The 19868-nt window shown below is 64.6% G+C and overlaps 1 protein-coding gene across 1 annotated transcript; it reads left to right on the forward strand.

Annotated features, from left to right (window-relative positions):
- Positions 1-1114: 1114 nt before the first annotated feature.
- CSPG5 (chondroitin sulfate proteoglycan 5) lies at positions 1115-8586 on the forward strand (the record flags this gene model as incomplete). The annotated part of the gene is made up of 5 exons (XM_084206922.1): positions 1115-1178; positions 2562-3807; positions 5636-5824; positions 6746-6818; positions 8425-8586. The coding sequence occupies 5 exons, from the start codon at positions 1115-1117 to the stop codon at positions 8584-8586; spliced, it is 1734 nt and encodes a 577-aa protein (XP_084063048.1).
- Positions 8587-19868: the final 11282 nt, after the last annotated feature.

Genomic DNA, 19868 nt, shown 5'->3' on the forward strand with positions numbered 1-19868 from the left:
GCCTCTGGCGCCGGGCCAGGGGCTGGAGCAGCCCCCTGCCCCCCTGCCCGTCGAGGGAGCCAGCGCACGGTGCCCGCGGGGACAGGCCGCTGCTGACAGGGGCCGTGGTGGCAGCTGGTGGCATCTGGACCGGTCTGGCACTGGCCGGCAATGCCAGAGCCCTGGGGCGCCCACGCGGGGGGCAGGAGGGTCCGACCCGACACGGGGGGCTCTGCTGGGGGGGCACGGCCCCGCCCGGGCCAGAGCCCCGCGGTGCCCCGGAGTGGGGTGGGGGTGCGGGCGGGGTCCCCCCGCACCGGCTGGGGGGGCTGGAGGGATCCCGGTGCCGGTGAGGGGGGATGATGTCTTCCCGCCCCATGCAGGGGCAGTTTGGGGGGTCAGAGAGGGGGTGGGGGGGTCCGGGATAGGCTCCCCCTCTGCTGGGGGGGGTGCAGGCCGTGTCTGCGGTGTCCTCCTCCGGGAGTGCCGATGGCGGGGGTGCCGGGATGTGTCCCTGGTGTGACAGCGGTGCCAGGGTGTGCCCTCTGTGTCCCCTGCCCCAGAGATGCCGGTGCCAGGATGTGTTCCCCGGTGTCCCTCCCCGAGGATGGCTGGGGGCTTCCGGCGGGTGTCCCCCGACGCTGGGAGTGCCGAAATGTGTCCCCCGGTGTCCCCAGAGGATCCCCATGCTGGGGGTGCCAGGGTGTGTGTGTGTCCCTCGGTGCTGGAGGCTGTCGGGATGTGTCGCCCGGCGTCCCTCTCCGGGGATGCCGATGCTGGGGGTCCCGGGCTGTGTGTCCCCCCCGCTGCCGGGGGTACCGGGGTGTGTCCCCCCTGATGCCGGGGGTACCTGGCTGTGTGCTCCCCGGTAGTGGGGGTACCTGGCTGCGTGCTCCCCGGTGCTGGGGGTCCCGGGATGCGCCCCCCGGCGCTGCCCGCGGGATGCCGGGGGGGTGCCGTGCCCGTGCCCGTGCCCGGAGCCGCTGCCGCGTCCGCGGTCCCGCCCCCGCCGCCCGGCCCGGCCCCCCGGCTCGGCGCGGCTCCGCTCGGCTCGGCGCGGCTCGCTCGGAGCGGGGCGGGCGGAGCCGCTGCCGGTGCCGGCCCCGTGGCGGAGCCGGGGTCCCTCCATGCCGCCATGGCCCCCCGCGCCCCCCGCGCCCCCCGCGCCCTGGCCCTGCTGCTGGCGATCGGCGCCCTCGGTGCGTACCGGGACCGGGGACACACGGCACGGCGCGGGGGGGCGGATCCCGGGGCGGGGGGGATCCCCCGGGTGGGGAGCTGGGGGGGGGCTGCGGTCCGGGCGGGGGCTGCGGGGTGGGGGGGGGGGGGAAATCCCCTTCCCGGGGCTGGATCCCGCTGCCGGGGGCTGCAGCCCCGGGGCAAGGTGGATCCCCCGGGCGGGGGCTGGATCCCGCTGCGGGGGGGTGATGCTGTTGATCCTGCTGCCGGGGGCTGGATCCCCTTCATGGAGGGGGGGCATCTGCAGGAGCCAGGGAAGGGCTGGATCTCCTTGCAGGGCGGGCGGGATCCGCTGGCCAGGGCCGGATCCCGTGCGTGGGGCTGGGTCCCCTTGCAGGATGGATCCCCTCGCCGGGGCCGGATCCCTTGCGGCAAGGGCTGGATCCCCGTGTGTGCAGGGGGAGCATCTGCAGGAGCCAGGGAAGGGCTGGAGCCCCTTGCAGGAGGGACCGGATTCCCTTGCAGGGGCTGGATCCTCTCGGGATTATGGGGTGCACTCGCAGGAGCCGGAGGGGGGAGGATCCCCTTGGAAGGGGCTGGATCCCCTTGCAGGGAGCCGGATCCCCTTGCAGGGGCGGGATCTGGGGCTGTGTGTGGGGTGCACCGGCAGGAACCGGAGGAGGGCTGGATCCGCTTGCAGGGGGCTGGATCCCGGCGTGGGGAGGGCTGGATCCTGCCGTGTGTCCGGATGGACAGGCAGGCGGCAGAGGGGGCTGATCCCCTCGGAAGGGGCCGGATTCCATTGCAGAGGGGCTGATCCCGCCGCAGGGGCTGATCCCGTTGTGTGTAGCGGCTGCAGCCGCAGCAGCCGGAGGGGCTGGATCCCCTCGCAGAGATGGGGCGGGAGCAGGGCTGGATCCCATCACGGGGAGCCGCAGCCCGTTGTGTGTATGGAGTGCACTCACAAGAACCACAGGAGGGCTGGATCTACTGCGGGGGGGCTGGATCCCCTAATGGGGGCTGATTTCATTCGGGGAGGGCTGGCTTCCCTTGCAATGGGACCGGATCCCTTTGCAGGGAGATGGATCCCCTTGAAGGGCAGCCGAGGGTGCAGGGCCAGGGGCAGCTTGTGTTGGGGGGGCTGTGCTGAGGGGCGGCGGCACAGAGTTGGCTGTGGGGGCACCCACAGAGCTGGGGGCTTCTGTGGGGTTCACCCCATCAGTCCCCGGGAGAGGCTCAAGGATCCAGGGTGCAGCTCTCCCTGCCCCCCGGGTCCTTGTCGTGCATCCAGGTGGGTGCAAGGTGGAGCAGGTGGGGGACCTGTTGGACCCCCCCAGGCTGCCACGTCCACCCAGGGGTGCGGGGGCACCTCTGACACCTCTTTCTCTCCTTGCCCCCCCCAGCATCCGCGTGGCCCCCCCAAAACTCCAGCGTTGGCGAGGGGAGAGCCTGGGAGGGCTCGTTGGAGAGCAGCCCCCCGAAATGGGACCTGGCGAGTGGGGACCCCCCGGGGGGACCCAGCAACAGCACGAGCGCCGGGGGGACCGCGGCAGGACCCCAGCTAGAGCCCCCCGGGGGGGACGCGGCCACCACGGAGCCGTCGGCCGTGCCCGAGGGGTGCCCGGGGTGCGCCGGGGAGGGCGAGGCCAGCGCCGTGCCCCCCCGAGCCGTCACCTGGCCCGGGGACGGGGGCACGGTGCCGGTGGCCCTCGGCAGCCCTGAGGAGCCCGGGAGCGGTGACCGACCCACGGCGGCCTCCCCGCCCGGCCCGGGGGGCTTCGGGGGGCTCCCGGCCGCCCTGCCGAGCCCCCCCGGGCCCCGGCTCGCCACCGACTCTGCCGAATCCGACCTGCCGCCGGCGGCCGGGGGCTCGGCCGCGCCGCGGACCCCCGTTCTGGCCGAGCCCGGCCCCGTGGCCGCCGCCGGGGGTGACCCGGGGGGTCCCCCGGAGCTCTGGGCCGCCGCCTCCAGCCCGGCCCCGGCGCAGGGGGCCCGCGGCCGGACCGACCTGACGTGGCTGCGGGAGCCCGTCACCGCCGCCACGGGCCCGCCCGAGCCCCCGGCCGACCGGACGGGCTCCGAGATCATCGACGTCGACTACTACGACCTGTTCGAGGGGGGCGAGGGACTGGGGGGCTTCCCCGGGGGCGGCCGGGGCGCGGCCGGCTCGGCGCGGCGGCGGGAGCCCGAGGGGGCGGCCACGCCCTGGGCCCTGCACGAGCTCTACGACGACTTCACGCCCTTCGACGACGCCGATTTCTACCCCACCACCTCCTTCTACGCCGACGGGGACGACGAGGACGAGCTGGAGGACGAGGAGGAAGAGGAGGAGGAAGACGGCGGGCTGGAGGACGAGAACGGCTACCGGCCGCCCGCCTCGGCCGCGCCCGGCGCCGCGCCGGCCCCGCGGGACCCCCGGCCCACCGGGCACCGCGCCGCGGCCCCGCCGCCGCCGCCCGGGCTATCCGGGGGCAGCCCCACGGCCTGGCCGCGGCCGGGGGAGCGGGGCCCGCCCGAGAACGGCTCCGAGTGCCGGAGCGGGTACGTGCGGCACAACAGCTCCTGCCGCTCCCTCTGCGACCTCGTGCCCAGCTACTGCCACAACGGCGGCCAGTGCTACCTGGTGGAGAGCCACGGGGCCTTCTGCCGGTAAGGGACAGGGCCCGGTGGGCTGGGGGTGTGGGGCTTGCCATCCCTGGGCTCTCCATCCCCTGCAGCCCATCCCTGGGCTCTCCATCCCCTGCACCCCATCCCTGGGCTCACCATCCCTGCACCCCATCCCTGGGCTCTCCATCCCTGCACCCCATCCCTGGGCTCTCCATCCCCTGCACCCCATCCCTGGGCTCACCATCCCTGCTCCCCATCCCTGGGCTCGCCATCCCTGCTCCCCATCCCTGGGCTCTCCATCCCCTGCTCCCCATCCTGGGGCTCATCATCCCCTGCAGCCCATCCCTGGGCTCACCATCCCTGCTCCCCATCCCTGGGCTCTCCATCCCTGCTCCCCATCCCTGGGCTCACCATCCCTGCTCCCCATCCCAGGGCTCTCCATTCCCATGTACCTCATTCCCAGTCCTTCCAGCCCTTATGCACCCCCACTCCCAGTCTCTCCATACTCCATACATCCCACCCCTGGGCTCTCCACCATCCCTGCACACTATTCCCAGTGCTTCCATCTCCCTGGAACCCATTCCTGGCATCTCCACCCCTTTCACCCCATTCCTGGTCTGTCCCACCCCAAGTCCCTCATTCCTGGGCTCTCCATTCCCTCTGCCCCATCCCTGGGCTCTCTCTCTTCCTGGCCTGGCATTCTCAGTGATTCCATCCATTGCGTACCCCACTCCCCACCTCGCCATCCTCCCTGCACCCCATCCTTGGAGTCTCCCTCCCCACACACTCCATTCCCAGGCTCTCCATCCTCCATGCTCCTCATCCCTGGGCTCTCCATCCTCTCTGCTCCATCCCTGGGCTCTCCCTTCTCTGTGCTCCATCCCTGGGCTCTCCATCCTCTGTGCTCCATCCCTGGGCTCTCCCTTCTCTGTGCTCCATCCCTGGGCTCTCCCTTCTCTGTGCTCCATCCCTGGGCTCTCCATCCTCTGTGCTCCATCCCTGGGCTCTCCCTTCTCTGTGCTCCATCCCTGGGCTCTCCATCCTCTGTGCTCCATCCCTGGGCTCTCCCTTCTCTGTGCTCCATCCCTGGGCTCTCCATCCTCTGTGCTCCATCCCTGGGCTCTCCATGCTCTGTGCTCCATCCCTGGGCTCTCCATGCTCCTCATCCCTGGGCTCTCCATGCTCTGTGCTCCATCCCTGGGCTCTCCCTTCTCTGTGCTCCATCCCTGGGCTCTCCATTCTCTGTGCTCCATCCCTGGGCTCTCCCTTCTCTGTGCTCCATCCCCGGGCTCTCCATGCCCCTGACACCCCGCTCCCAGTCTTTCCATCCTTTTTCATTGCATTCCGAACCCTTGCACCCCTCGGCACCCCGTTCCGGGCTCTCGGTGTCCCTCAGCCCTCTCCCCCGGGATGCAGGGGGGTTTCCCTGCCCCCGGGCGGCGGCTGCCCAGGAATTAGGTCAGGGCCGCGCAGCCGAGCCTGCGGGGCGGCCGCGCTAATCGGGCCCGGCAGATTGCGCCGGGAGGCGACGCCGGCTGTGCCGCACGCACCGGGGTGTGCCCCGCGGCTGGCACCGAGCCCGGGGGGACGCGGGGGACCCCTCCCTGCTCCCGCCGCCGCTGGGGCTGGAAGCCTCTGGTGCGGGGCTCCAGCACAGTCTGGGAGACCCCGACCCTGCCCCCGGCGTGCCCCAGTGTCCCCATCTCGCTCCGTGTCACCCCCCTCGGGTGTCACCCGCTCATCCCATCCTCCTCAGACCGTAACCCCCGCAGGTACAAACACCGCATCCCCCGAGGATGCTCTGGGCACGTTTTGGGGCGGGGGGACGCGTTTTGGGGCGGGGGCTGCCTCTGAGCGCGTCCCCCGGCAGGTGCAACACGCAGGACTACACGTGGCACAAGGGCACGCGCTGCGAGTCCATCGTCACCGACTTCCAGGTGATGTGCGTGGCCGTGGGCTCGGCCGCGCTCGTGGTGCTGCTGCTCTTCATGCTCACCGTGTTCTTCGCCAAGAAGCTCTACCTGCTCAAGACGGAGAACAGCAAACTGCGCAAGACCAAGTGAGTGACGGGGACACCCCGCGCCGGCCCCCGACGCCCCTGCCCTGCTGGTGCGGGCCCGTCCTGCTGGCGTCACCGGGACCCCCGGTGCCGCTGGGGACGCGGGGACGGTGGGTGGGAAAGCTGCCGGGGGCGGGAGACGTGACTGTGGCTCCTGCTCCGCGGTTAATCCCTTAAAGCTGCTCCTGACTGGCACCAGTTAATCTGCTTCGCTGGGAGCTGGGGACACCGGCTGGGCGGCCATCGGGGACGGTCCGGCCGGGGACAGGGCTGGGGGGTGGCAGGGGAGGGTTTGGGGTCACCACCCCCGCCCCGGCCACTGCTGGCCAGCTCCTGGAGCAGGGAGGAGGGAGCCTTCCCAGCCCGGTCCCTAATGAGCTGTTAATTAGTGTTTGGAAATGCCAAGTGTAATTAGCAGGGAGGCTCCGTGCCAGCTCCCGGGTCTGCCTCTCCAGCCCTGCCCCGGGCTGCCCTTCCCGCTCTCCTGCCCAGAGCCCAGCTACCCCCAAACCCCCAGAGCTGGGGGCACCGAGCCCCCCAAAATGTCACACTGGGCTCCTTTAGCGCCAGTTCAATCCCTAAGGACATTTAGTCCCCAAACCTCCAGAGTTCAGGACATCTAAACCGTAGACCTCCATCTCTGGGTGCACTAAGTCCCTAAGGCCCCCAGACTTGGAGGCATTTAGCTCCCCAGATCCTCAGAGCTGGGGTTACAAAACCCCAAACGCCCAGAGCGGGGAAGATTTATCCCTCAACGCCCTGAGATCTGGGGGTATTTAGCCCAGACTCCCATCGCTGGGGACATTTACTCCCCCAGACCTCCAGCGCTGGGAACAGCTCCCCCCCCAAAGCAGGGTCACCCCAAAAGGCGGGCTGGGCTGCGGGGGGTCCTGCTCTCACCCTGCTCTCCTGACCCCGCAGATACCGCACCCCGTCCGAGCTGCACAACGACAACTTCTCCCTCTCCACCATCGCCGAGGGCTCCCACCCAAACGTAAGGAGCTGTGTGGCACCGTCCCCCCGTCCCTCTTTCTGTCCCATCCCTGTCCCTCTGGCTGGTGACCTCTGACCCCTCCACGATCCCAGCGCTGCCCTCCTGTCCCCATCCTGCCCCGGTCACAGCTCTGTCCCCTCGCTGCTGGGTGCCCACTGACCCAAACTGGACCTAGGCCAGACAGGGGGGCAGTGTCACCCCCGTCCCTTCCCCGTCCCCTCCTGCCGGTGTGGCTCCCCAGGAGCCACCACCCCGAGCTCCCGATGGCTTTGGCTCCGTGTGAGGGTGGCAGGGGTGGCTGTGCCGGAGTGTTCCGGGAGGGGACGGCCGGGCAGGCGGTGCTCCCTGGCTGCGGCATCGCCGGGCAGGAGCAGCGGATGGCCGCGGGTGCTGGAGGATGACACGCTCCGGGTGCACCCCGCGGCATCCCCGGGATCCCCCTCCGACCTGCTGTCTTTCGACTCGGAACAGAGAGAAGCGAAGGGCTTTGCGGAGCCGGAGGAGGAGCGTAGGTCCCTTTAGCCTTCCCCCACCCACGGCCGGTGTTCCCCGTCTTCCGACCGCCTTTAGCAGCCCTAGCCGCCCTGGCAGGAGGCTCCGGGGCCGGCTCCCTCCCCGCTGCCGAGAGGATCAACCTCGGGATGAACTCGGTGCCGCTCCCCGGCGTCTCGCCGGGCGCTGACACGTTCCCCGTCCCCTCCGGAGCCGGAGGGTTCGGCACACGGTGCCTGGGACGCAGCAGCACTCCGAGGATGAGGAGGGGTCAGCAGGGTCAGCACCCCCGGAAAAACCCCCGGGGTTTTTGGGGCTCCTGCGGCCAATGGCACCAGCTCCGGACTGGCCGGACGTCACTGCCCAGGAGATGGGGATCCCGTCCCCGTGCGACGCCGGCGCTCGGGCGTCCCCGTCCGTCTGCCGCTCTCCGCGCGGCACCGGCGGCACCGGAACCACCGCGGCCCGGTCCGGCCCGCCCTGGCAGCCCCCAGGCCCGGGCCCCTCCTGCCCCCCCAGCGGGAGCGTGCGGGCACAGCCGCCGCCCCACGGCCGGAGCCCGGCGCCGGTGCCGGCGGGGCCGCTCCTGCCGGGGGTGCGGGACAGACTCGGGGCGCGGCCCGGCCCCGGCGCGGAGGATGCTGCAGCGGGGGGACGTCGGGAAGAGGCGTGCCCGGCTTTGCCAGCGGCGCGGGGGCACCGGCTGTACGCTGAGGAACCGCAATAAAGCCAGCCCCTCTGGGCTCCTGCCAAGCGCCGCCGGGAGTGGCTGGTTGTCGCGGGGACGAGGCGATGCGCCGGGCCGGGAACGGGAACCGGGCGGGAACGCCGGGCGGATGGCCGGGGGGATGCGCCCGTGGCTGGCACAGCTCCCCGGCGCTTTGGGAGCCGCAGCAGCCGAGGTGGGGAGGCTGTGCCGGGGGACGGCGTCACCGCGGGGGGGTCGGACCCCGTCTCTGTGCTGCGAGCACCGCGGTCCCCCCGTGCCGCCATCTGGGCTGGGAGGGGACATTTGTCCCCCCAGTGGCTCTCTGCAAGCGGTCAGTGGGACATGGGTGCCCTCGCTGGGTCTCGCCCCGTCACGGCCCTGCCCTGACCCCCGTCTCTCCCGCAGGACGATCCCAGCGCTCCCCACAAGCTGCAGGACTCGCTGAAATCCTGCCTGAAGGACGAGGAGCCGTTCAACATCCACAACTCGACGTCGCCCAAGCACGACGGCGGCAAAGGGGAGCAGGACGTGGGGGAGCTCAACTGCCTCCAGAACAACCTGACGTGAGCGGCGGGGCCGGGGCGGCCGAGGGGCCGGAGCCAGGCTCAGGCTCCCCCCTCCCGCAGCCTCTCCTCCCGCCCCGCGTCCCTCCCGCTCCGTGGCATGCTTTGGTGTGTTTTGTACCGAGGAAAACAAAAATTCCAGTAATAATTCGGCCGTGTCGTGGGGGTGTTTGGTTCGTGCTCCGTGTTTCTCGCTTGGGTTCGTTCCGCGCTGTGATTTCTAAACCTTTGCCGTTCCGCAACTGACTTTTTTTGTACTTTTGCCCCACTTTTTTTGAAATACAGGTAAAAACAACAAAAAAGGAGAAAAAAAAAAAGTAAGATCTTGAAATAAATAAACCTTTTTTTTTTTAAAGTTAAGCCTCTTGCCGGTGCCTGCGATCTCCCAACACGGACCTTCATGTCTCCTGACAGGGATTCAGCCCCTGCTTCCACAGGGTCCCATCTGAGCATCACCCGCGGGTGGTGGGTGCCTGGTCCCCCCTGGTCACCCTCTCCAGGCACCTTCCTGCTTCTGCCAGGCCAGGGGTGCAGCTCATCCTGCCACCCTGGACACACTTGGGAGCAGCTGGGACACCCCGGGGTGTCTGGTGGAGGTGCCTGGGCTGCTCCAGGGTTTGCTCCATCCCTGTCCCCGTAAGATCCCCCCAAACAAGGCGGCTGCACACGGGGTGATGGCTCCCAGCCACTCCTGCTCCAACAGGCTCCTTCAGTGGAGCTGCCCAGGATGGCATTTGGGTTATCCCAGGGTTATTCGCCCCCAGGGTTATCCCCATGCAGCTCCCAGTTTCCATCTGCGTGGAGGAGAACCGGCGCCACTGTCCCAGTGGCTTTGGCAAGGTCAGGTCCCTGTGGCCATCCCCTGGCGTCGAGCATGGCACAGGGATCTCTCCCCAGGGACCCCCAGCACTCCCACCACCCTCCCCTCGTGGCTGCCTCTTGCTTCCAGCAGGAACCGATCTCTTCTGGGTTCGGATTCTCCCCCGTGCCCCCGGAGTTCCCTGGAGAGAGGACACGAGTCCATCCATCGCCGCACGGAGTCAAGGGTGCGGCACCTCGGGGCGCGGCCGGCGCTCTCCGGGGCAGGGCGGCCAAAGCCCCGCGGGCACGGATGTTCCCGAGGCGTCCTGGGAGCCGCTGAATAATTAATTCTCGGTTTGCTGCGGAGATTAAGAACGAGGAGCGGTGGCGGGAGCCGGCAGCCGCTCCCGGCGGGCACGGCGGGCGGCTCACCGGTGTGGGATCCTCGGATCTTCCCCTGGCTGCGGCATTTCCATCACCCTGCCGCAAACTGCCGCAACAGAGCGGCGCCACCGGGTCTGGTCTCTGCCAGCCCCTTCCAGCGCAGGACAGGAGCTCTAGGACAGGTAAAGGCGTGGATAAAGCACCGGGAACGTGGACACTGCAGTGAAAAGGGTGGGACAGGGAGAGAGGGATGTGCTGGTGGAGCAGAGAGGAGATGCTGACACCTGAGCAAACCCCGAGGACGGTGGGATCCTGGCACAGGCAGAACTGGGCATAAGCTTCCCTTGGGATGGGAGGGAGGGAAAGGGAGCTGGAGTGGGACGGGCATCGCTGTGACCAGAGAGGATCTGTGTCTGTGTGTGACGCGAAGAAATGGCTGTGTGAGCACAGGGATGTTAGAGGGGAGTGGGAATCCCGGAGTGGTGCGGTGCTGTGGCTGAGGCAGGGCAGAAGGGGCACTGCAGGAAGGGGAAGGCCACCCCCCATCTCCAGCTGCCCGCGGAGGGACACAGCGAGGGGAAGCAGGGACACACGGAGTGGGGTGGGGCAGCCGAGGAGGGAGCCCAGCCAGAGCTGGGGGGACCTGGAACCCACCTGCTCCTCATGGGGATCCTCCCTCACGGTGTCTGTGGGTCTGTCCAGCTGGACACTGCCTGGGGAGACACTGGCCATGGTGTCACCAAGTGTCACAGTGCAGACGTGAGGCTGGCACAGCACACTGGGGACAGTGCCACCATGGAGGTGAGGGTGACACAGCACAGCCCCTCCATCCCAGCACAGCACATCCACTGTGGATGGTGTCACTGTGCAGGTGACAATGGCACAGCCCACCCACTGTGGATGGTGTCACTGTGCAGGTGAGGTTGGCACAGCACACCCACCATGGATGGTGTCACCGTGCAGGTGACAATGGCACAGCCCATCCACTGTGGATGGTGTCACCGTGCAGGTGACACAGTGGCACAGCCCACCCACTGTGGATGGTGTCACTGTGCAGGTGACAGTGGCACAGCCCATCCGCCATGGATGGTGTCACTGTGCAGGTGACAGTGGCACAGCCCACCCACTGTGGATGGTGTCACTGTGCAGGTGACAATGGCACAGCACACCCACTGTGGATGGTGTCACTGTGCAGGTGAGGCTGGCACAGCCCACCCACCGTGGATGGTGTCACCGTGCAGGTGACAGTGGCACAGCCCACCCACTGTGGATGGTGTCACCATGCAGGTGACACAGTGGCACAGCCCATCCGCCATGGATGGTGTCACCGTGCAGGTGACAGTGGCACAGCCCATCCACCATGGATGGTGTCACTGTGCAGGTGACAATGGCACAGCACACCCACCGTGGATGGTGTCACTGTGCAGGTGACACAGTGGCACAGCACACCCACCGTGGATGGTGTCACCGTGCAGGTGAGGCTGCACAGCACATCATGCACAGTGTCACCCCGGAGCTGAGGGTGACACGGCACAGACTCTCAAGCCTGGCACAGCCCAGGTGGGTGGGCCACATCCTGGGTGGGCCACACGGCCGTGCCCACCTTGGAGGGGTGCCCCCATTCCCTGCCCACCCATTTTTGTCCCTTCCAAGGAGCCCAGCGTGGCCGTGGGCAGTGGTGGGACAGTCCCCTCTGCAAAGCCAGGCAGGGGCTCCTCAGCTCCCTGTCTGGGGCCGTGAGGGATGACCCACAGAGGAGCCCTGGATTCAGGAGCCATCCTCAGCTCCAGCTGCTCCCCCCACGGGCTGTAGGGACTTATGGGATTCAGGACCAAAGTGGGTCACCAGGACTCCAGCAGGTTTAAGGATGCTCCTGCTCGTGCCCAGGCTGGGAGCACTGGGGGGGTTGTCCCCGTGTCCCCCTGCCCTGGGGCATTGCTCTGAGCCCATCACTCCCCCAGGCTGCTCCCTCAGACCCTACTCACCTTCCCGGTGCTCCTGCTTGCCCCGGGCGGGCACAGCCTCCGTTCCTGGTTCCTGCCCGCTCCAGCCGGCCGGGAGCGCCCCTGGCTCTGGGGGCCGTGTCCCTCGCTGTGCCTCCGTTTGTGCCGGGGCTGCCAGCCCAGCCCAGCCCAGCCCAGCCCAGCCCAGCCCAGCCCAGCCCAGCCCAGCCCAGCCCAGCCCAGCCCTCACCCCCTCTGCCTGCCCCAGCGGAGGGAGCGGCGAGGCTCGGGTAGCCCTGGGCTGTCCGAGGGCTCCATCAGGGCCCGCTGGGACGCGGCACAGGGCGGGGAGCAGGCGCCTTCACCGGCCCTGCGGAGGAATTTGCCTCCAGCAAGCAGAGCAACACATGGGCTTTAATCACGGGCCTAATCATGGGATGCAGAGAGGCCAGAGCTATTAAATTTCAATGCTTGGCTGGTTGGCTGGGAGGGGAGATGGGCCCATTGTGGGCAGCCAGGGCTGGCACGGGCTGCGGGCAGGGAGCTGGCACGGCCAGTGGGGCTGGCCTCGTCTCTCCGCCGTCCTCTTTTATCCCGCAGACACATAACAGGACCGGAGCCACGACCCCGAGACAAGGAGCCTTTCTTCCCTTGACAGGCTCCGGCTGCCTGAGACAAAATATCCGGAGTGGGGATTCACTGGGTGAGCCCTGATTCACCAAACGGGGCTCAGTTCCCAGCCCAGGGTCCCCACTCACCAAACAGGGCTCAGTTCCCAGCCCAGGGTCCCCCCTCACCAAACGGGGCTCAGTTCCCCAGCCCAGTCCCCACTCACCAAACGGGGCTCAGTTCCCCAGCCCAGTCCCCACTCACCAAACGGGGCTCAGTTCCCCAGCCCAGTCCCCACTCACCAAATGGGGCTCAGTTCCCCAGCCCAGTCCCCACTCACCAAACGGGGCTCAGTTCCCCAGCCCAGTCCCCACTCACCAAACGGGGCTCAGTTCCCCAGCCCAGGGTCCCCACTCACCAAATGGGGCTCAGTTCCCCAGCCCAGTCCCCACTCACCAAATGGGGCTCAGTTCCCCGGCCCAGGGTCCCCCCTCACCAAATGGGGCTCAGTTCCCCAGCCCAGTCCCCACTCACCAAACGGGGCTCAGTTCCCCGGCCCAGGGTCCCCCCTCACCAAATGGGGCTCAGTTCCCCAGCCCAGGGTCCCCACTCACCAAACGGGGCTCAGTTCCCCAGCCCAGTCCCCACTCACTGACCAAGAGTCCACATTCCTGGTCTGAGTCCGCATTCACCAGCCCAGAGTCCCCATCACGGCTGAGTCCTGACTCAAAGGCCAAAAGTCCCAACTCACCCACCAGACCTTGACTCACCAGCCAAGTGCCTGGATTCCCCGTGGTTCAGCTCATCCATGATTCCTTCAGCTGCTCTTTGCTGCCCAGGAGCAGGAAGGGCTGGAGAAGGAGGTGGCAGCAGCTCAGTGGTCCCCGTCAGCCCCTGCACACCCCAAACTGTGCTCCACACCCCAGGACGCTGCTCTGCTGGGATCACAGGCTGCTCTGCCCCTCCCTGAGGTGCCAGGAGCTGGCAGTGCCATGCCTGTCCCTTGTCCCCCTCTGGACACCTCTGAGGACATTTCCTTGCCTGGGGGCTGGCCCCACACCCTTTCTCTGGGTGAATTTTTGGAAGATGAGGCAGGCTGTGTCCCTTCCCTTGCCTGGTCCTTCTGTGCCCCAGCAGAGCCTGGCTCCAGTGACACGCAGCCACAGTGGTGGGGTGGATGCCACCCCTGCTGTCCCAGCTGCCAGGGAAGGAGGGTCAGGCTTGAGGAACCATTCCCAAACCCTTCTGGCCCATCCCTGGGAGCAGCTCTGCTGACCCCAGCATTGTGTGGGGAACCCCGGGATGCTTCCCACTGAGCCAAAGGTCCGGGAGGGGACGTGTCCTGTGGGTCACTGTGGGGAGCTCCTGGGAGAAGCTCTGGTGACATGGTGGTGTCCCCACCAGCGCTGGGCTCCTCCTGGCCGGGAGGGGCTGTCACTGCTGTTTGTGCAGCCAGAAAGCCCCGGGGGGATCCCAGTGTTGGGGCTGGGAAACACCAATTCCTCATTACCCACGGCCTGGCTGTAACTGGGAGCGATTCCAGCACTAAACCCACTCCACGCTGGATTTAAAGAGAGGAGAAAAGCAAAATCCTCTTAACTTTGTGAACTGCAAAATGCCCAGTGTGGGAACGAGGAGCTGGGCATGCGCCCGCTGAGGCCAGCGAGGGCTGGGCTGGCCACGGGCACGGCAGCTGCTGTGTGTCACCACTGTCACCACGGGGCTGACTGGTGCCACTGGGAGGGGGACAGAGCGGGGCACGGCCAGCCACCAGCACCAGAGACTGCCTTGGGACACAAAGGCAGCAGGAAAAGGAGCCAGGGCTGAGCGTGGAGCGGCCAAGCTCACACCCCTCATGGAGAAAAGGGAAAAATAAAGGTTTGGAGAAGTGGGAAGCAGGATCTGGGGGGAGGCAGGTTTAGAAGTGAAAGGAGCAAAGGAAACTGGAGGGACTTCAAAGGAACGCTGCAAGCAGCACACACAGGAGCCATCCCAATAGGAAACGGAGCAGGAACCAGCCTGGCTGCACCACAAGCTCCTCACTGACCTCAGGCTCGAGAAAAAACGTTTATGGGAAGTGGGAACTAGGTCAAATTACTAAGGACAGTTACAAGGGGAGCAGAAGCATGTGGGGAGACATCAGAAAGGCCAAATTGAGATGGAAATAGGGAGGAATCATTAAGGAGAAGAAGAAAAGGCTCCATCAGCAGGAGGAGAATGAGCAAGGGAGCGTTGGTCTGGACCCAGGGAAGGAGGAAGGCGGCTGGCAAAGGAGGCTGGGAACTCAACAGGATCACTGGCTTGTTCTAAAACCCCCTAAAACCCCCAGCCTTTAGAGGTGCCAAGTGCCAGCAGATGCCCACCACAATAATGAGGTGCTGTGCTGCCACCGAGAGAGCGGTGACTGCAAAAATGTTAAACAGCACACCCAGACTGCTTCTGACACTCAGAACCTCATCCTGGTTCTTATAAAAATGGGAATGTTGAACAGCACACCCAGACTGCTTCTGACACTCAGAACCTCATCCTGGTTCTTATAAAAATGGGAATGTTGAACAGCACACCCAGACTGCTTCTGACACTCAGAACCTCATCCTGGGGTGCTTAGAAAACCAGTTACAGCCACCTGGGAGCTGTTTGGTAGGAACCTTTTAAAACCACCTGGGAGCTGTTTGGTAGCACAAGGGATGGCTGAGGGTTTATAGGAGCTGGTCCAGTTTGGGGCAGGTCATGTAAGGAAAGATGGAAGCCATGGGAGAAAGCCCAGGGGAAGAGAGATCCGGGAAAGAGTGGTGGGGAGTGGGGAGAGCTGGAGACCCAGGGAGACATGGGAACAGTGTCTGAAGGACTCCACAAGGCCCTGACAGGAGGGGACGGCTGGGGGAGCTGGGCCCTGCTCCCAGGGAACAGGGACAGGACAAAGGAGAGCAGCCTCAAGTTGTGCCGATGGTTCAGGCTGAATCAGGGCAAATCCCTTCATGGAAAGGGCTGTCCAGCCCTGGCACAGCTGCTCAGAGAAGCTGGGGCGGCCCCTGCATCCCTGGAAGTGTCCAAGGCCAGGCTGGATGGGGCTTGGAGCAGCCTGGGGTAATGGAAGGTGTCCCTGGAATGGGATGAACTTTAAGGTCCCTTCCCACCCACCCCACTCCAGAGCTCCGTGGTTCGATCTGTGTGTGCAATTTGCATCTATTAAAGGAATCTGGAGCCACCCTGCAGGAGCACCCAGGAGTCTCCATCACCTTTTGCCGGGAGCTACAAAAATGCAGTGTGAAAATGCAGCTCTGGTGTCAGAGCTGAGAATTTCAGATGGAGGCAAGAGACGGCAGATGGGACAATCTGGTGGGCTGAGGAGCACGGAGGAGCAGTGAGACAACACTGCCTGCCACGGCAGACAGGGCCAGCAAACCTGGTGGGGTTCTGCTGGAAAAGAGGAGATTTCAGGAAGGATTTGGGAGAAACCCTTTCTGTAGCTTCCAAACTCCAGGAGTGCATGGTGATCCAGGTGTGGGGGAGAAGGGGATCTCTGAAGGGGTCTGCTGTCCTCAGGCTGCTGAGGGCTGTGCATGGGATCAGTGGGAAGAGGAGAGGACAGGAAAAAGGAGATGGGAGGGGGAGATGGAAGTGCCGCAAAGCATGGGGAGAGGGGAAAAGCAGGATGGGGCAAAATGAGGAGGAGGGGCGGCCAAAGGAGCAAGGAGAGTGAGGTATGGGGAGGCACAGAGGAGCTGGCAGAGGGCAGTGGCTTTAGGGAGCCCAGCACCTGGGTCTGGGAGAGGGGACAGTGCTTCCCTGCTGGCTTTGATCCCCCTTGGCTCTCAGCCATCCTCAGCCCCACTCTGCTCACTGCCATCCTCAGGACCTCGGCGGTGCCCTGCCAAGACAGCTGAGGAGCTCCATGCTGGGACAGCCCTGCTGGATTCACACATTTCCCAGGGATTCTCCAGTCTCCTGGAAAGGCCTGGAGATCCCTCATGGAGAGCCAGTGGCACTCTGCTGTGAAATGGTGAAGTGAATTTTAAAGGTGAGCTGAGAAGTGCATCCAGTCCGGTTTGTATTTCTGCTTTTCTCCCTGCTTTAGGAAGGCAGTGAATTGTTCTCCACAGCCAGGAGCAATCAGCAAAAGCAGCACAGATACACCCAGCAGAGGAAGCCTGGGATGTGGAGTGGGGATGAAGGGGGGCTGGGAAGGAATGCCAGGGAGGGCGTGGGGCCGTGGCTGCCCAGGGCTGCTGGAGCAGGCTGGACAAACATCTGCCAGGGAAGGCTGGGGCTGAGCGGATTTTGCTGGTGGCAGGTGCTGCTTCATCCCAGCGACCTCTCGGGGTCCCTCCGGCCTCGTGCTCAGTGATCCTGCTTTTCTTCCATCAGAAATGTCAGCTCAGCCCTTCCCTCCCTCTGCCAGAGCGTGCAGAGCAGCTTTATCAGCTCAGTCCTCATCATTTTTGCCAACATTTTTCACAGTTGCTCCTTTCACCAGAGATACATTTGTTTATATGGATACAAGCAAGCAAAAGGCGAGATTTAAAATGGGAAAAAATAAACATCAATTTCCTCTGTATCTCTTGTATTTTCCAGGTGTATCAGTCTCCCATGAAATCTTCCAGCAGGAGGAGTACCCCGAGGTGGGAATAACTCCATCCTGAAGATTTGGCCTCAGGCAAACAGTAGAGAGAGAAAGTAAAGGAGGGAGACAGGAACTGATGCTGCTCCGTGATTTTGTTGGAGTCTTTGAAAGGCAGCTCAGGTGTCCCAGCCATTTTACCGTGCCCTCAGGCTCTAAATCCGTATTTATTTTCCTTGTCCCATCCTTTGTGCTTTGCCCCTCCAGCCCAGCCCGGATTATTCCATGATGCGCAGCCTCGGGATGACAGAGCAGAGTGTTCGTAAATACCTGGAGGATTTGGTTTCACTGGCAGCATTTTTCCCAACCCTGCCAAGCTAAAGGAGAGAGGAATGTCCCAAAGAGGCTGGTTTTCCCTGAGTTTTCCTAGAGAAAAGGGCTGTAGGCACCGGGCACGTCCTGCCTGTCCCACCGGAGGGACCTCTCGCCTGCCTCAGCAGCTCTTTTCAAACTCCTGCATTTCTGCGGAGAAATCCAGCACCTGGTTCAGCTCATCCATTATTCCTCCCAGCCGCTCTCTGCCGCGTCAGGGCGGGCATTCAGGAGGTGGGATTTATCCCGGAGCGTGTCCCGCTCTTTTCTTCCCTGCCCATTGACTCGGCCAACATCTGCTCCCGTTAACCCTCGCTGGCCCCACAGCTCTGGGGATCCTTTATGGCTCCAGAGCGCTCGGCATTGTGTCAGCAGCAGCCGAGGTGTCCCGGCAGAAGAAACCCCTCCTTTTGCTGGGGTTTGTGCACTAAAATCCATCCTGGATAGCTCAGCAGTAAGCAGCAATCACAGGAGGTAAATCCAAGTGTTTTCTCCCTAAAAATCATTTTCCACACACTCACATCATGAACCTGGTGGGTTCAGCTCCCCTTCCCTGCCAGGCTCTTGGGAATCACCTCAAACACTGCAAGATTAATTGGTTTTATCCGTTCTGCTGTGGTTTTTTTTTTATACTTTTGGGCGTGAATTGCTTTTCACCCACTGCTCTGCCATAGGGGCTTCATTGGAAGCAGAGCGGATACCTATGGATCCCATATGGCTCCTCTGGGAAGCAGCTCCATGATAAACACTGGAAATAGGCACGGAGCAGATGGGAGGGAAGGGGCACCGGTTTCAACAGCAAAATCCTCCCTGCCTTCGCACGGTAACAAGTCCTGGGATGTGGGAAGGAATATATTAGGAAGGACAAGAGGTGTTTTGAGGGATGCAGCTGCACTTTGCATGCGGCTCCGCTCCCCTTCCCGCTGTGGGGAGAAGAAGAGAGGATTTTACGTTTCATTTACGAGGCATTTCGGGCTCTGCGGCTCCCGAAGAGCCCAAGTGCCACAGGGAGGGAAACGTGACAGCGCAGACAAAAGCAGCCGGAGCGGCGGCTCCGCTCGCATACCAATGCGGCCAGGTAGGGACAGCTCCGGGGACAGCTCCGGGGACAGCTCCGGGGACAGCTCCGGGGACAGCTCCAGGGCCTGCCCGGGCCCGGGGAGCCCCGGGCCGGCAGAACGGCCTCTCACAGCCCGGTCAGCCCGGAGCCAGGACGGGGCCAGGCTCTCCCGGGAGGAATTCCGGCTCCAGCCCCGGGCAGGGAGCGGCTCCAGCCCCTGAAAGGCTGCGGGAACACAAGCAAAGCGATCTGGGCTCCTAAGGAAGCTTCCAGCCCCGGCTGCTGCAGGACGGAAGGCACCAAAGGGAAGCAGAGGCAGCTCCTTCCAGCGAGCCGCGGCTCCAGCGGGGTCCGGGGCACACCAGAGCCCCCGAGCTGGGCGGGAGAGCAGGATGGGGAATTTTAAAGGGAATACACACTCACAAACATGGGGAATAAGGGCAGGAGCACGGCCGCAGTGCCTCAGCCAAACCCTCACGCTGCCCATCTTCCCTACAGGAATCATTCTGTGGGAAGGCGAGGGAACGCCGAGGGAGCACCTCTCGTGTTCCCACTGCTCTCTTCCCGGGAATCTGCAGCTCAGGGGCTTCCCCAGATGCCCACAGCCCTGCATTCCACAGGCTCGTCCCCTTCTCCCGGTGCCAGCCGCGGGGAGTCCCTCAGCAGCGATGCTCCGGGGGCTGAACCCGGGCAGCGCCTCCGTCCCTCGTTCCGCGCTCTTCTCCCGTCGTGGGATGCCCCCTAATGCTCGCAGCGCAGCATCCAGGCCTCCAGAATCCCGGCACGTCCCGGGCTCCAGAATCATCCCTCCGGCTCCAACACATCGCCCAGCAGGGCAACCCCTGCTGCCATGACGAAACTCACGATGAAAGGTTACAAAAGCTTTGCTGGAGCAAATGGAAAAGTGAATTAAGTGCCAAAACCCTCAAATTTGGGCTCGGAGACAAAAAATGACACCAGAGAATGTGGATTTTGGTGGTTATGGGCTGTAAATTTGCTGTTACTGCAGATCATTTTTAGCATGTTCAGCACTTCCCAAATGTGCTGATACTGAAAAGGAAACAGCCAGAGAGTGACAAACCCCTCACAAATCCCCCGTGCCCCAGAGCATCCCAGATGGATCCCATCTGCCCCACAGGGGTCTGGAAAGGGGCAGGGGGCACCCTGTGACCAGGGCTCAGGGGTGACCAGTGCCACCAAGCCAGCTGGGGCCAGCCCTGCTGCTGGGAACGGGGAGCCAGACCCAGGGTGAGCCTCTGGGAACAACGGGATGGGGATCCAGCCCCGTGAATTATTATGGGATGGGGAGCCAGACCCAGGGTGAGCCTCTGGGAACAACGGGATGGGCATCCAGCCCAAGAACTAACAACGGGACGGGGATCCAGCTCTGTTAATATGATGGGATGAGGATCCAGTCCTATTAATTATGATGGGATGGGGATCCAGCCCCATTAATTATGATGGGATGGGGATCCAGCCCCATTAATTATGATGGGATGAGGATTCAGCCCCATGAATTAATAATGGGATGGGGATCCAGCCCCATTAATTATGAT

Source organism: Fringilla coelebs (genome assembly GCF_963513975.1).
Source record: "Fringilla coelebs genome assembly, chromosome: 1".
NCBI classification, from domain to species: Eukaryota; Metazoa; Chordata; class Aves; order Passeriformes; family Fringillidae; genus Fringilla; species Fringilla coelebs.